Source organism: Giraffa tippelskirchi, chromosome 2, assembly GCF_054371585.1.
Source record: "Giraffa tippelskirchi isolate mGirTip1 chromosome 2, T2T-mGirTip1v1.2.pri, whole genome shotgun sequence".
NCBI lineage: Eukaryota > Metazoa > Chordata > Mammalia > Artiodactyla > Giraffidae > Giraffa > Giraffa tippelskirchi.
Window position 1 is genome coordinate 180,230,097 of NC_137276.1, and position 18,150 is coordinate 180,248,246.

Below are 18,150 nucleotides of genomic sequence, written 5' to 3' on the forward strand. Positions count from 1 at the left end.
AGCCGGTAACTGTCCAGTAGCTTGCTAGAGTTAGCTGCCTACAGCAAAATTTTGTTTCTCTTACAATATATTTAAGTCTCTGAGATCACAGGAAAGTACTTTAAGAAAAGTGAAACACAACATTCTTCTAGGAATCCACACTGAGTGAGGAGGCCTGTGAAAGTATTAAAAGGTGAGACTATGAGACAAATTTATTTAAAGATGTCGGCTGAGAAGCAAGTCATATATATATATATATATATATATATATATTTAGATTTATTTATTTATGGCTATTCCGGGTTATTGCTATGCAGACTATTCTCTAGTTTCAGGGAGCGGGGCCTACTCTCTAATTGCAGTATGCAGGCTTCTCATTGTGATGGCTTCTCTTGATGCAGAGCTTGGGCTCTAGGGCTCACGGGCTTGATTAGTTGCTGTGCATGGGCTCACTGGTTGTGGTTCCCAGGCTCTCGAGCACAGGCTCAGTAGCTGTGGGGTATGGGCCTAGTTGCTGCATGGCATGTGAGATCTTCCCGGACCAGGGATCCAACCTGTGTCTCTTGCCTTGGCAGGCCGATTCTTTACCACTGAACCACCAGGGAATCCCCAGCAAGTCATATTTTTTTAAATTCAGTTTTTGAAGTTATGAATTTTGTGTATTCTATTTTAACAATATTGTATTTTATCTTTTATTTAAAAACATTTTCATTCTGGTGTTAGGGGCTGAACTGTGTCTCCTCTGAATTCATATGTTTTAGTCCAAATTCCCAGAACCCCCAGAATGTGATTATATTTGGAGACAGGACCTTTAAAGAGTTGATTATGTTTAAATGAGGCCATTATGGTGAGCCCTAATCTAATGTGACTGGTGTCCTTATAAGAAGAGGAAATGTGGACTCAGAAAGATACACCAGGGATGAGTGTGCACAGAGAACAGACCAGGGAGGACAGAGGGAGAAGGTGGCCGTGTGCAAGCCAAGGAGAGAGGCCTCAGGAGAAGTCAAGCCTGCTGACACCTTGATCTTGGACTTCCAGGCTCCAGAGCTGAGAGGAGATAAATTTGTGTTGTTTAAGCCACCCAGTCTGTGGTGTTTTGTTATAACAACCCTAGTAAACTAATATACATGGTAAATTGCAAAATTAGACAGATTTAGAGACAATATTATGAAATCCATAAACCCATCATCCAACCCTAACGATGATCAACTCCTAAGCAAACTGGTTTTATCCATACTCCCACCTGCTGCTGCTGCTGCTGCTAAGTCGCTTCAGTCGTGTCCGACTCTGTGCGACCCCATAGACGGCAGCCCACCAGGCTCCGCCATCCCTGGGATTCTCCAGGCAAGAATACTGGAGTGGGTTGCCATTTCCTTCTCCAGTGCATGAACAGGAAAAGTGAAGTGAAGTCGCTCAGTCATGTCTGACTCTTAGCGACCCCATGGACTACAGCCTACCAGGCTCCTGCCTCCATGGGATTTTCCAGGCAAGAGTACTGGAGTGGGGTGCCATTGCCTTCTCCGTACTCCCACCTACGCCCTCACAACTGGAATGTGAGGGAAATTCCAGCCACTTCATAGCTGTATATATTTTAGCATGTATTCTTAAAGAAAAAACTCTGTTTAAAAACATGACCACAATACAAATATCATACCTAAAACTAATCAATACTTTCTTACTATCATAAAAATATCCTATCTCTTGTTTATATTTTGAATTTTCTGTTATATTTCATAGCCCCTCTACCCTATCCTCATATTTCTCTTTATTGCTCCCTCTTGCTCTCTTTCTCTCTTTTTTTTTTTGGCAATTTATTTGTAGGAAGAATTGGTTGTCTTACAGTTTTCACAGTTTAAAGTTTTCTGACTGCATTACTGGGTGTAGTTTAACAGATTCTTCCATTCTGTTTATTTTATTTCTCTGTAAATTGGTAGAATCTAGCAGCTTGACCAAATTCAGGTGTGTTCTTTTGTTGCTGTTTTATCAAGATGTTTCGTAGGTTGTAGAGTGTTCCATCAGGAGCCATAAATTGTTCGATTGTCTCTCTTTTAATAATGTTAACAATTAGTGATCAAAACTCATATCCCTTAAGAGTCCCAAAATCTTGCATTCTAATTCAATCATATTTTCATTGCTTATTAAGTAATACTTCTATAAAGAACTTCTTTTATCAACTGTTTGATTACCCATGTTTGCTGGGACCTTACTGTTGACAGCAGCAACAGTAGAACTCTGTACCACTAAAAAAATTCCATTGGCTAAAAGCCTTATGTGAGAGGAATTGGAGATAAAATATCAAAAAACATTAGAGACATTTTTGCTTGATTTTTATTGTATAAATATATATTCTCTTTAAAATTGTTACTTTGTGCCAGTTCCCAGAAAATAGCAGAATGGTTCAGAAGTTCAATGGATTGACTTCTGTCTTTTAAAAAATATCACATTCTTAGATTTTATCCATTTACACTGCTTTCACCTGATAATTGAAATTATCACCATTGACAGCACTTAATGCTTCTTTTTCTTTCTGACTGCACTAGTATTATGATCGTGATAATGATATTTTTAACATCTACAAGGAAATTTCTTGCTAAAATATCTCAGAAGATCTCACCTGTATTGCAAATAAAATATGAAAAAGCCAGCCCTTCTTCTTTTGTCTAGAATTAAATACACTTTGAGTCTTATAGTTTTATTTTTCCCTGCCATACAAGAAGCAAGGCCTCAACACTCTTCATTAGTCTGAATGTGTGTACTTTAGAAAAAAGAATAAGTTGTATCTAATGACTGAATTTAAGACAGGGAAATCAGAATTAAACAATTAAACATAAGTTGTATTAACAACAACAACAAAGAATCTTTAGACTTTTGAGACCGTTAAGTCACGGTGCTTTGTGTATGTCTAAGAAAACTAAGATCATGGCATCCGGTCCCATCACTTCATAGCAAATACATGGGGAAACAGTGGGTGACTTTATTTTTTGGGGTTCCAAAATCACTGCTGATGGTGATTGCAGCCATGAAATTAAAAGACGCTTACTCCTTGGAAGGAAAGTTATGACCAACCTAGACAGCATATTAAAAAGAAGAGACATTACTTTATCAACAAAGGTCCATCTAGTCAAGGCTGTGGTTTTTCCAGTAGTCGTGTATGGATGTGAGAGTTGGACTATAAAGAAAGCTGAGTGCCGAAGAATTGATGCTTTTGAACTGTGGCGTTGGAGAAGACTCTTGAAAGTCCCTTGGACTGCAAGGAGATCCAACCAGTCCATCCTAAAGGAAATCAGTCCTGAACATTCATTGGAAGGACTGATGCTGAAGCTGAAACTTCAATACTTTGTCCACCTGATGCGAAGAACTGACTCATTTGAAAAGACCCTGATGCTGGGAAAGATTGAAAGCGGGAGGAGAAGGGGACAATAGAGGATGAAACGGTTGGATGGCATCACCGACTCAATGGACATGAGTTTGGGTAAGCTCCAGGAGTTGGTGATGGACAGGGAGGCCTGGCGTGCTGTGGTTCATGGGGTCGCAAAGAGTTGGACACAACTGAGCGACTGAACTGAACTGAAGGTAAAGAGAATCCTGGTAGAAAGAAAAATTTTGCTAACCTAGGTGTTGGGGAGACTTAGGTAGCTGACTAGGCTATTGCCCATGATAACACAGAATGTTTTATGAATATATTTATATTATTATGTCTAATTTTGATTTCCATTCTTTAGAAAAAAATAGGAAAAAATTAGTGCATATATAGAAAAGCTATGAACATGACTAAATAAAAATATAACCAAAAAAGGGAAAGTGAAATTGTTTCTCTATAAGGAAGAACTCGGTAGAAACCTAACTTTCCTTAAGTTTGTTTTTAAAGATGTCATCATAAGGCTTCCCTCCATCTTCCTGCACAGATGGTGTGGTTCTAAACTGGGAAGAGTCACGAAGCCTAGGGGACCTTAGAGTGTGGCTTGGAATTCTTGAATCCCTGGCTACTGATGATTGTCTAAGACGGCATTATGTCTTGTTCATGTATGTGCTACATTTTTTCAAATATAGAGATATAGTTGTGAGTAGTAAGACATAAAATCACATAAAAGTAAGATTGAATTCATGATTTATTTATTTATTTTGTCATCATGTATTTTCTCAAGTTGGGATGGTGGTGGTTCTAAAATCATTTTTTTTAGCTTAAGGAGATCCTCGTGGGAAGCAGGTAATATGGAATGAAAGAAAATGATGCTCCATTGTCAGGTGAAGTCATGACGTTACTGCAAAGTTGGACCAACTCTGCAGATTCCTGGAGTTTTGCTATGGAGCCTGCTGTGTGCAGCTGCCACCTACTTGTACCATTGACTGTACTGTACTGGGAGATGGACCCGACTGCCTCAACCACATCCAGGAGCCAAGAGAAAGAAGGGCACTGGAAACACTTTCACCACTGCTGAAGACATCTCACCTTATTTTCCTTCAATTCAAATCAAGTTCTTTGGGAAGTGATCATATAGGGCCTCTCTCATCTCACATACACCACGCATTCTCTAAGCCATCTTGGAAGTTCTTCCTGATAAGTGGTAGTTGGCCTCGAGAGTGTATAGGCATCACTACCAGCTGACTGGAGTTGACGTGTGACTTGAAACCAGTGTCCTATCCCTAACCCAGAGATGCTATCGAGACCATAAATGATAAATGATCACACAAGGGATCAGCTTAGCAAGGGTCTCATATCTGGCTTGGCTAAGAATTACAAAGATAAGGACAAACAGGACAATATTCACCACAGGAGAAAGTGTGATCTACAGTCCCCCAAGAATGGATATGTAATTTCTATTTGAGATCTTTGAAGTTCAGTTCAGTTCAGTTGCTCAGTCGTGTCCAACTCTTGTGACCCTGTGGACTGCAGTACCCCAGGCTTCCCTGTCCATCATGGACTCCCAGAGTTTTCTCAGACTCATGTTCATCAAGTCAGTGATGCCATCCAACCATCTCATTCTCTGTCATCCCCTTATCCTCCAGACTTCAATCTTTCCCAGCATGAGTGTTTTTTCCAATGAGTCAGTTCTTCGTATCAGGTGGCCAAAGTATTGGAGTTTCAGCTTCAACATCAGTCCTTCCAATGAACACCCAGGACTGATCTCCTTTAGGATGGACTGGTTGAATCTCCTTGCTGTCCAAGGGACTCTCAAAAGTCTTCTCCAATACCACAGTTCAAAAGCAACAATTCTTCAGCACTCAGCTTTCTTTATACTTCAACTCTCACATCCATACCTGACTACTGGAAAAACCATAGCCTTGACTAGACCGGGACCTGACTGTGGTTCAGATCATGAGATCTTTAAAAGTAGAACATAAATATCTATTTAGATGCAGAACTACCTGAAGGCAGGAACCTCATTTAAATACCATTGCCATCTTCAGATTTTCTTGGTGCTTTGTTTTCAAAAACTGTTTTAGGTTTTATTATTTGATTGGAAACATCAAACTTTGCTTTGGTAGTTTATTACTGAATTTTATTACTTTTCCACTTGGTTGATTGATTCCCTGGATGTCATTGTACATTCTATAAATAGCTATGAAACAGACCTCTAGGAGGCTATTAGATTTCATTCCCTTTTAAGAGGCAAAATCTATGTGAACTGCTCTTTTGGTTACTGGTTTTTGACAATTTTTTAGTAAGTTATTGCAGTAGTTCCCATTATTTTTTCCTAAAAAATTAATCAGATTAATTTAAACATCAGGAATCTTCTGAATACAGTACTCCGTACCTAGCTATCAGTAAATTAGATTTTCACAGCTTGTCTCAGATACTTATTCTAGAAATTAGCACTTTAATTGTCTATGTGCATTAAACCCTGATTATTCCATTAGTTTAACAAGCTTGTTGATTATTCAGACAAAAGTCTCAAAATATGTACTCCTCTATTTCCTGTTCACAAAAGTAAAATGGATTTTAAAATCAGAATACCTTGAGGATGTTAATATAATTATGAAATTAATCATTTTTGGGTTATCTATGTAGCATTCTCCATGAGTGTTAGTCACTCAGTCAGTTCAGTTCAGTTCAGTTCAGTCGCTCAGTCGTGTCCGACTCTTTGCCACCCCATGAATTGCAGCACGCCAGGCCTCTCTGTCCATCACCAACTCCCGGAGTTCACCCAAACCCATGTCGATCGAGTTGGTGATGCCATCCAACCATCTCATCCTCTGTCGTCCCCTTCTCCTCCTGCCGCCAATCCCACCCAGCATTAGGGTCTTTTCCAATGAGTCAAATCTTCGCATGAGGTGGCCAAAGTATTGTAGTTTCAGCTTCAACATCAGTCCTTCCAATGAACACCCAGGATTGATCTCTTTTAGGATGGGTTGATTGGATCTCCTTGCAGTCCAAGGGACTCTCAAGAGTCTTCTCCAACACCACAGCTCAAAAGCATCAATTCTACAGCGCTCAGCTTTCTTCACCATCCAATTCTCACATCCATACATGACCACTGGAAAAACCATAGCCTTGACTAGATGGACTTTTGTTGGCAAAGTAATGTCTCTGCTTTTAAATATGCTATCTAGGTTGGCCATAACCTTCCTTCCAAGGAGTAAGCGTCTTTTAATTTCATGGCTGCAGTCACCATCAGCAGTGATTCTGGAGCCCCCCAAAATAAAGTCTGACACTGTTTCCACTGTTTCCCCATCTATTTCCCATGAAGTGATGGGACCAGATGCCATGATCTTAGCTTTCTGAATGTTGAGCTTTAAGCCAACTTTTTCACTCTCCTCTTTCACTTTCATCAAGAGGCTCTTTAGTTCTTCTTCACTTTCTGCCATAAGGGTGGTGTCATCCACATATCTGAGGTTATTGATATTTCTCCCAGCAATCTTGATTCCAGCTTGTGTTTGTTCAAGCCCAGCGTTTCTCATGATGTACTCTGCATATAAGTTAAATAAGCAGGGTGACAATATACACTCAGTCCTGTCCAACTCTTTGCGACCCCATGGACTGTAGCTCACCAGGTTCCTCTGTCCATGGGATTTTCCAGGCAGAAATACTGTAGTGCGTTGCCATTCTCTTCTCCAGGGGATCTTCCTGACCCACGGGTCAACCTAGGTTTCCTACGTTGTAGGCAGATTCTTTACTGTCCAAATCACAAGGGAAATAGCATTCTCCATAGGTGGGGGGAAATATTTAAGACACGATTTTTTGTTCTTAATTGACTTCTGAATCAAAGAGAAATTTTAAAAACTTCGTTAATACACATTAACAAAATGTGGTTTATTGAAACCTTTTGAGCTTCCCTGGTGGCTCAGATGGTAAAGAATCTGCCTGCAATGCAGGAGACCCAAACCTGGCTTAGGAAGACCCCCTGGAGAAGGGAATGGCAACCCACTCAAGTATTCTTGCCTGGAGAATTCCATGGACAGAGGAGTCTGGCGGGCTACCAGCTATGGGTCACAAAGAGTTGGACATGACGTAGCAACTAATGCTTTCACTTTCATGTGTTAAGGCCTACCTAATTTAGTGAATTTTATTGTTAGTTTTACTCTTTCTTGCCAGACTAGGATAGACGATAATTTTTTTCCAGGTTTCTTGGGGTATAATTGACTAAAAATTATATATGCTTAAAGTGAACAACATGATGATTCACTATACATATACATTGTGAAATATTTACCACAGTCAAGTTAATTAAACCATCTATCACCTCACCCAGTTACCATGTTGCTTATGTAGGTGTGAGAATGCTTCAGATTTACTCTCTTAGCACATTCAAGTATACAACACAGTATTATTTACTACAGTCACCATGCTGTGCATTAGATCCTCAGAACTTATTGAGCTTATAACTGAAAACTTGTACCCTTTGACTGACATCTCCCCATTATCTCTGGCCCACAGTTGCCGGCAACCATGATTCTACTTTCTGTTTTTATGAATTTAACTTTATTAGTAGTATTATTGGATTCCACATGTAAATCATATTATGTGTTTCTCTGTCTGGCTTATTTCACTTAGTATAATGCCCTCCAGTTTCATTCTTATAACAAATGGAGGATCTTCAACTCTTTTATGGCTAAATAATATTCTACTCTATCCTCCCTCTCTCTCACATACACACACATACATGCATACTTTCTTCAGCCTTTCATCCATCATTGGACACTTAGGTTGAGTCCATATTTCCATATCTTGCCTATACTGACTAATGTTGCAGGGAAGATGAGAGTGCAGATATCTCTTCAAGATACTGTTTTCATTTTCTTCAGATATATACCCAGAAGTGGGTTTCTGGATCATATAATAGCTACATTTTTAATTTTTGAGGAAATTCCGCACTGTTTTCTATAGTGGTTGTACCATTACATTCCCACCAACAGTGTACAAGGATTCCTTTTTCTCCACATCCTCAACAACACTATCACTTCTATTTTTGACAATATACACCCTAATAGGTGTGAAGTCATAAGTTACTGTGATTTCAATTTGCTTTCCTTGATTATTAGTGATGTTGAACACCTTTTCATGTACTTGTTGACCATTTGTATGTCTTTTTTGGAAAACTGTCTATTTGGGTCTTCAGGCCACTTTTCAATAACAGGGTGTTTTTTTTCTTTTTACTATCCAATTATTTGAGTTGTTTATATATTTTAGACATTAATCCTTTATCATATAAATTATTTGCAGATATTTTCTCCCTTTCTGTATGCTGCTTTTTAATTTTTTTTTTTTTGGAATGTTTCCTTTGCTATACAAAAGCTTTGCAGTTTGATATACTTCCACTTTTTTTTTTCCCTTGTGCTTTCAGTGTTATATCAAAAACAACAATGACAACAAAATTCATTGCCTGGACCAATGTTAAGGAACTTTTTGTATATTTTTCTTCTAGGAACTTTATGGTTTCAGGTCTTACATTTAAACCATTAATTCATTTTGGGTTAATGTTTATGAGTGGTATGAAATAGGGTCCAGCTTTATTCTTTTATGTGTGCATCCAATTTTCCCACCATTTATTAAAAAGACTGTATGTGTATGTGTTAGCTGCTCAGTTGTGTCCAACTCTTTGTGACCCCATGGACTGTGGCCCGCCAGGCTCCTCTGTCCATGAGATTCTCCAGGCAGGAATACTGGAGTGGGTTGCCATCCCCCTCTCCATTTATTGAGGATTTTAGCATCTATGTTCACCAGTGAGTCTAGCCTGTGTTTTTCTTTCCTTATAATACCCTTATCTGGTTTTGGAATCAGAATAATGCAGACCTCATCAAAAGAGTTTGGAAATTTTCTTTCTTTAAAGAAGAAAAATTTTTTAGGAATAGTTTTTTGGAAGAGATTGATAGGCATTATTATTTTTATTATTATTATTATGTTTGGTAAAACTCACCACTGATGCCATCTGGTCTTGGGTTTTTCTTTGTTGGGAGATTTTTAATGACTGATTCAGTATCTTTACTCACTCTTGGTCTGTTCATATTTTCCATTTCCTCATGATTCAGTCTTGGTAGGTTGTATGTTTCTAGGAATTTACCCATTTCTTCTATGTTATATAATTCGTTGGAATATAATTTTTCACTGTTGTGTCTTAAGATCCTTTGTATTTCTGTTGTATCCACAGTAATGTCCCGTTTTTCATTTCTGATCTTATTTATTTGAGCCTTCACTGTTATTCTTATCTAGTTATTCTTATCTAGTCTAATTAAGTGCTAATCTCTCAGTCATGTCCAACTCTTTGTGACCCCATGGGTTGTAGCATGCCAGACTCCTCTGTACATGGGATTGTCGAGGCAAGAATACTGGAGTGGGATGCCATTTCCTTCTCCAGGGGATCTTCCTGACCCAGGGATCAAACCCAGGTCTCCTGCATTACAGGCAGATTCTTTACCATCTGAGCCACCAGGGAAACCCAAGTCTTATTAAGGGTTTTACAATTTTGTTCATCTTTTCAAAAAAGAGGCTCTTAGTTTGATTAATCTTTTTTATTGTTTTTCCTATTCTCTATTTCATTTATTTCTTCTCTGATCTTTGCCATTTCTTTCCTTCTGCTAACTTGGGACTTAGTTCTTCTTTTTCTAGTTCATTGAGGTATTTAATTTAATGTTATTTGTTGTTATCATTCTTGTTTATTTCTTAATGGAGGTGTTTATCACTATGCATTGATTTATTCCTGGGCTTTCTGTCCTGTTCCATTGATCTATATTTCTGTTTTGGGACCAGTACAATACTATTTTGATGACTATAGCTTTGTAGTATAGTCTGAAGTCAGGGAGTCTGATTCCTCTAGCTCTATTCTTTTTCTACTCAAGATTCTTTTGGCTATCCAGGCTCTTTTATATTTCCATAAATATTTTAAAATTACTTGTTCTAGTTCCGTGAAAAATGCTATTGGTAATTTGATAGGGATTGCATTGAATCTACAAATCACCTTGGGTAGTACGGTTATTTTAACAATATTGATTCTTCCAGTCCAAGAACACAGTATATCTTTCATTTGTTTTTGTTGTCTTTGGTTTCCTTCATCAGTGTCTTACAGTTTTCAGAGTATAGGTCTTTTGCCTCTTTGGCAGATTTATTCCTATGTATTTCATTCTTTTTGATGCAGTAGTAAATAGGATTGTTTCCTTAATTTTACCTCAATATATTTAAAATTGCCCTTTTGATTTCCTCTTTGAGTCATTGGTTTTTCAGCAGTCTGATGTTTAATTTCCACATATTTGTGAATTTTCCAGCTTTCTTCTTCTTGTTGATTTTAGGTTTATACCATTATGGTCAGAAAAGATACTTGATACAATTCCGTCTTTGTAAATTTGTTAAGACTTGTTTTGTGACCTAATATATGATCTGTCCTGGAAAATATTCCATGTGCATTTAAGAAGAATGTGAATTTTATTTCTTTTGGATAAAATATTGTATTTTCTAACGTTGGATTTAATGTATATTTATATTTAATGTATTTAATGTCCATTTTTCCTTATAATTTTCTCTCTGGATGGTCTGTCCATTGTTAAAAAAAGAGTATTGCAGTCCCCTACTATTATTGCATTGCTCTCTATTTCTACCTTTAGGTCTGTTAATATTTGCATAATATATTTAGGTGCTCTGACGTTTAGTGTATGTATTTACATGATGTTAATAGCCTCTTGGTGAATCAGCTTCTTTATCATTAAATAATAACCTTCTTTTCTCCTCCAACATACTTAAAGTATGTTTTGTCTGATATAGCTACCCACTCTCTTGGTTTTCATTTGCATGGTATGTTTTTTTCCATCCTTTCACTTTGAGGCTATGTATATTCTTAAAACTGATGTGAGTCTTTTATTGACAGCATATAGTTGGGTCTTGGTTTTTATCTATTCAGTCACTTTACATCTTTTGATTAGAGAATGTAATCCATTTATATTTAAAATAATTATTGATAGATAAGGACTTACTATTGCCATCTTATCAGTTGTTTTCTGGCTTTTTGTAGTTTGTTTTTTTTCTTTCTCTCTTGGTCTCTTCCTTTGTGGTATGATCATTTCCTGTAGTGCTATGCTTTGAGTACTTTCTCTTTTGAGTTTCAGTAAGCTCTGGGAGTTGGTGATGGACAGGGAAGCCTGGTGTGCTGCAGTCCATGGAGTCGCAAAGAGTCGGACACAACTGAGTGACTGAACTGACTGACTGATTTCACAATTTACATATTTTAATATTGTGCTCATTAAGAAATTATTGTAGCTATGGTTGTTTTTTAAACCTTGTCTTTTAACCTTCATATTAATACTAGAGTTAAGTGACTTATATACCATCATTACAGAATTAGAATATTATGAATTTGACTGTATACTTACCCTTACCAGTGAGTTTTGTATTTTCACATTTTTAAGTTACTAGTTTCCTTTCATTTCAGCTTAAAGAATTTCCTATAGCATTTCATGTAAGGCAGATCTAGTAATGAACTCCCTCAATTTTGTTTGTTTTGTAAATTCTTTATCTCTACCTCATTTCTGGAGGACAGCTTCAATATTGGTAATGTATTCTTGGTTGGCAGGTTTTTGTTTCTCCTTTTGGCACTTTGATTATATTATACCATTCTCTCCTCATCTATAAGGTTTCTGCTGAAAATCCACTGATAGCCTTTTGGGGTTATTTTTTTGTATGGGAGAAATTTTTTTCCTCTCAGGATAGTTGCATAAATCTCTGTAGACCGAATAACACGTGATAAGAAAAAATTGTGGTATGTTTCCTCCCATGGACATTTCTTTAGCTAACTTACCCACTTGCTGAAGCATCTATATAGTCTTCGGGGTTCATTCAATGGAAATTTGTTTTATTAACACATTAGAAATTGTGCATATTGGCATAGCTTATGTCTGATGGGAAAAAAAGTCAAGATTGCATTGGCAATTAGGGAAAACCATTTCTGATTCCCAGATTGAATATACTTGGTTGTTTCTTTTGCCCTGATACTGACTTCAAATGGCATATCTTCTGTCAGTCCTGGTCATTAGATATTGGGCTACTGAGTGTTCTCATGCCTTTGATAGCCAGTAATTCTTTAGAATTATTCAGTTTTATAAGTAAACATTAAGCCCTGAGTGTCAGCTAGTGAAAACAAGATCCTAAACACAGCCATTATCTTTAAGAATTTTTCCTTTTAGAGGGAGGCATAAAGTGAACTGAAATATAATGTGTAAGAGTGATATGATCACAGAGCAGGTGTCACTCACCCTTGAGAGGCATGTGCTTGTGTTTTTAACATCCTAGTCATTTTCTTTCTCTTAAGATGTTTATATTGGGCTTCACAGTTGATACTTGTTTTATAAGTTTGCTGGGTTGTATTAGCTGTGATTAGTTAATATTTTCAGGGAGAGACATTATTTCACTTTGATTTTATCCCAAAGGACACATTAAGGAGCTATTTTGTTAAGAATGGCAGCAAAATTTCTTGTGAATTTATTAGGTACAGGGTGCAGTACCTAATAAACACAGTTCCTTTTTTGAGAAGGTGAGGTGTTCTTGGGGAAGTAACATTTAAAGAAAGAACAAATACGATACAGCAGCAACTTAAGTTTCTACACAGCACTATAATTTTTAACGCACGTTCATATTTATTCTTGGGAGAAGGCAATGGCAACCCACTCCAGTACTCCTGCCTGGAAAATCCCATGGAGGGAGGAGCCTGGTAGGCTGCAGTTCATGGGGTCGCAAAGAGTTGGACACAACTGAGTGACTTCACTCTCACTTTTCACTTTCATGCATTGGAGAAGGAAATGGCAACCCACTCCAGTGTTCTTACCTGGAGAATCCTAGGGACTGGGGAGCCTGGTGGGCTGCCACCTATGGGTCGCACAGAGTCGGACACAACTGAAGCGACTTAGCAGCAGCAGCATGTTTATTCTTAGTGATAACCATGTGAGGCAAGTTATTGTAGACACTCACTTTATGGATAAGAAACTTTACTGACTTCCCACAATTACACAATAAGTATGTGTGAGAGACAACACTCAAAGTCACCTGATGTTAAAATACAGCTCTTCCTGCCTTAACATAGCAAGAATTGAGTAGTTCTTGTGGAAATCAGAGAACAAGATCTCATGAGTCCTGTCCAGACACCAAAGAGTATATCAAGCTCTGGTGTACAGTTAAAGAGTAACGTCTGGACTGGGCCAAAACCACATGCTGAGCAAAAAGCAGAAAACTGAAAGTCTGAGTTGAGAAAAGCTGGGGAAGCAGAATACAAAGGGAAATTTAGGCAAGAACTGGTAGAGATTTGGTGAAGAGACAAGGTAGGAGACAAGGAAATTTGTGGGGCACTTGTCAACCCACCCAACTGCAAAGCACCTTTTCAAGACTGAGTCCCTTCCCTGCTGGTCTTAAAGGCATATAGCATTCTGAACCTAAATCTTAACATGTATAGGAAAGTGTAAAGGTGTTTATTGGTGTTTTGCTTGGATTCAGTTCAGTTCAGTTGCTCAGTTGTGTCCGACTCTCTGCGACCCCATGGACCGCAGCACACCAGGCCTCCCTGTCCATCATCAACTCCCGGAGTTTACCCAAACTCATTTCCATTGATTTTGTGATGCCGTCCAACCATTTCATCCTCTGTCATCCCCTTCTCCTCCTTCCTTCAATCTTTCCCAGCATCAGGGTCTTTCCAGGGGAGTCAGTTCTTCACATAAGGTGGCCAAAATATTGGAGTTTCAGCTTCAGCATCAGTCCTTCCAATGAACAGGCAGGACTGATCTCCTTTAGGATGGACTGGTTGGATCTCCTTGCAGTTCAAGGGACTCTCAAGAGTCTTCTCCAACACCACAGTTCAGAAGCATCAATTCTTCGGTGCTCAGCTTTCTTTATAGTCCAACTCTCACATCCATGTATGACTCCATGTATCACATCATGTATGACTACTGGAAAAACCATAGCCTTGACTAGACAGACTTTTGTTGGCAAAGTAATGTCTCTGCTTTTTAATATGCTGTCTAGGTTGGTCATAACTTTCCTTCCAAGGAGCAAGTGTCTTTTAATTTCATGGCTGCAGTCACCATCTGCAGTGATTTTGGAGCCCCCCCAAATAGAGTCTGTCACTGTTTCCACTGTTTCCCTATCTATTTGCCATGAAGTGATGGGACTGGATGCCATGATCTTAGTTTTCTGAATGTTGAGCTTTAAGCCAACTTTTTCACTCTCCTCTTTTACTGCCATCAAGAGACTCTTTAGTTCTTCTTAGCTTTCTGCCATAAGGATGGTGTCATCTGCATATCTGAGGTTATTGATATTTCTCCCGGCAATCTTGATTCCACCTTGTGCTTCATCCAGCCCAACATTTCTCATGATGTCCTCTGCATATAAGTTGAATAAGCAGGGTGACAATATACAGCCTTGACGAAGTCCTTTCCCTTGCTTGGATTACTTGGTCATATATTAAGGTTGATATAAGGCTGGCCCTATTTTATATATTTTATTTCCAAGGTATATATTTTAGAAGCTTACTTTTTGAACCTTGTACTTTGATGAAATATTCTGTGTCTTCCACATTTCAAGCACTCAGTAGCTACATGTGGCCAGTTGATTACCATATTGGACAGAATGTTAAATTTGGATTCTTTTTCAAAAAAGTATTTTTAGAGTGATAAATGCACATGTGAAAATACTCAAGTGTTCAGAAAGCAAAAAAATGAAAATTAAAAATACCTTTCCCTGCCTTGCTCTCTATCCTTTTCCCAGTGGCATCCACTGTTAACACTTTCTTTGTATCCTTTTAGGAAAAGAAAAGCATGGCTATCCACCTTTTATGTGTATATACTCTTTTTCACGTTACAAAAGTTCACTATGCTAGATTTGCTGTTCTACATCTTTTAAAAAAATATTATTAAAACTCTGTCTTGGAGGTCTTGACACAATAATATATTTAGCTCTAACTTTCTATTTTAAAGGTTGCCTAGTGTCCCCTTGTTTGAAAATGGGATTTATTAGTTCCTAAGAATCCACCTGCCAATGCAGGAGCCATGAGTTTGATCCCTGGTCGAGGGGCAATGGGATGACCCAGAGGGATGGGATGGGGAGGGAGGTGGGTGGGGGGTCCAGGAAGGGGAACATGTGTAAACCCATGGCTGATTCATGTCAATGTATGGCAAAAACTACTACAATATTGTAAAGTAATTAGCCCCCAACTAAAATAAATAAATTTATTTAAATTGAAAAAAAAAAAAAAAAAAAAGATCCCTGGTCAAAAAGATCCCCTGGAGAAGGAAATGGCAACCCACTCCAGTATTCTTGCCTGGGAAATCCCATGGACAGAGAAGCCCGGTGGGCTACATAAAAGAGTCGGGCACAACTTAGTGACTAAACAACAACAATTCTAGGCTTTTACTTTGTTTCCAGGGGTTTTTTGTTTTGTTTTCCTATTCAAACAGCGCTCTCATATATATGGCCTTTGTGCTGTATGTTTTGTAGGAAGATTCCTAACAGTTCTATTGCTGGATCAATGGATAAGAACACAGCCTCTTAAGGAGGATGCCTGAAATACCGCCATGACAAGTGCTGTTTCTAAACAAGGAAGCAGTTTAGAATCTGGGGCAAGGGTAGGGCATAAACAATAGAGCCTGAAAGAAAAGGGAGCCAGAGATAAAATAGAAACTGGCTGTGAAATAAGATGATAAATATTTGTACCACTAGTCTTAAGGGTGGCTTTTTAATCAGTCTCTCCGAGGAGTATTTAAGAAAAAAGTTTTAAATGTCAGTGTATTTTATTGTAACAATAAAAGTATAGATATATTTTATAACTATAATTGTGTTTAGTTTTATTATAAATATAATGCATGTCTATTGTATATAGTTTTGAAAAATGCAAGAAAGTGGAAAGTAGAAAACCAATTTCATCCATACTCAAAGAAAACCAGTGTTAAACATCTTAATCACTTGTTTCTCTATGTTATTGGTTTTTTCATATTTGAAATCATATTATATGTACATGTGTTTGTATCCAAATTTCCCTTTACTTATCATCTTGATTTTATTGGTTTTATTTTCTCTCATTATTTTCTTTCTGCCTTTTTTCCTTTCTTTTTTTCTAGGTAACAGAAATCTAACATTATTTTGGAATGAATTTGGATACCAAGATAATAAGGACATGGAAAGACCTTCAGATTCTATTCAGTATCAAAGAAGACAAGCCATGGCTATCCCATGCATGATTCAGTGTGGTGAGTGTTAAATTCCATCCAAGTTAGCAAACTTTTAGTAAGAGCCTAATATTGCAAGTCACTATGTTAAAAAAAAAAAAAAAAAAAAAAAAGGAAGACAAAGATGAGGTAAGACAGGGTTCTTGCTTTCCAAGAGATTTGGGTCTAGGAGAAAGCATGAAAATAATTGTAATAGAGGTGAAAATAATCTAAATGTAAATGATGTCAAAGAGACCCACAATTATTGGAGGTTTCAAAGAAAGGGAGGAGAGAAAAGTGAAGCAAGTCTTCATGACAAGGTACCCTTTGCCATGGTCTTTAAAGTCAGTTTTTGAAAGCAGACGTATAGTTGGAAATATGTGTTAATATATACTGTGCCCTTCAGCTAATATTATTGTGGTGAATAATAGAAACAGTCATTCTCCTATTTTTAGTACTTAACACTGTGTTAAATAATAGTAGATACTTAGCAATTGACTACTGAGTGAATCAATAATGAGTGAATAATAAAAGATAAAGTTATTAGGTTGTGTAAACATGTTCAATGGCCTTGAATGCCAGGATAAGGAGTTTTAACTTTAACAAGCAATGGAGAGGCATTGGAAGTTTTTCAAAAAGAGAGAAATATCACTGAAGCATTGAACACTTATTATGGGTCTCTACTGTGTGCAGGGAATCTGCCCTCCAGTGGGGGAAGGAGTCAAGCAAACCAAAAAAAAAAAAAAAAATCACACTGTAGCTCCTTATACAGGGCCAAGGGAACCCCTTGAACATGAATTTGAGCAAGCTTTGGGAAATAGTGAAGAACAAGGGAGCCTGGCATGCTGCAATTCATGGGGTCTCAAAGAGTCAGACATAAGTTAGCAACCGAACAACAACAAGGGAACACCACCCCAACCTTGAGCCTGGGGTGGTCCAAAGGGGACCTGACTGGTTAGATGTCACTTGTAGTAATGTTGCTCTGGCAGCTCAGTGCAAGATGATTTGGAGAAGGCCTAAAGCAAAAGCTAGGGTCATACCTCTGCAGACAAGATTTCTGGCATAATCCAGGATCCAGGTGAGGAATTACACGGGTCTCTTGAGAAACCTATATGCAGGTCAGGAAGCAACAGTTAGAACTGGACATGGAACAACAGACTGGTTCCAAATAGGAAAAGGAGTACGTCAAGGCTGTATATTGTCACCCTGCTTATTTAACTTATATGTGGAGTACATCATGAGAAACACTGGGCTGGAAGAAACACAAGCTGGAATCAAGATTGCCGGGAGAAATATCAATAACCTCAGATATGCAGATGACACCACCCTTATGGCAGAAAGCCAAGAAGAACTAAAAAGCCTCTTGACGAAAGTGAAAGAGGAGAGTGAAAAAGTTGGCTTAAAGCTCAACATTCAGAAAACTAAGATCATGGCATCTGGTCCCATCACTTCATGGGAAATAGATGGGGAAACAGTGGAAACTGTCAGACTTTATTTTTTTGGGCTGCAAAATCACTGCTGATGGTGATTGCAGCCATGAAATTAAAAGACGCTTACTCCTTG

The 18,150-nt window shown here is 38.0% G+C and overlaps 1 protein-coding gene across 1 annotated transcript in view; it reads left to right on the forward strand.

Annotated features, from left to right (window-relative positions):
- The window catches only part of MORC1 (MORC family CW-type zinc finger 1), a 157,206-nt gene that overhangs the window by 68,761 nt on the left and 70,295 nt on the right, over nt 1–18,150 (forward strand). The window contains exon 15 of the mRNA XM_081573662.1: nt 16,501–16,629. Coding sequence (XP_081429788.1) covers nt 16,501–16,629 — 129 coding nt within the window. The remainder of the gene's footprint in view (nt 1–16,500; nt 16,630–18,150) is intronic.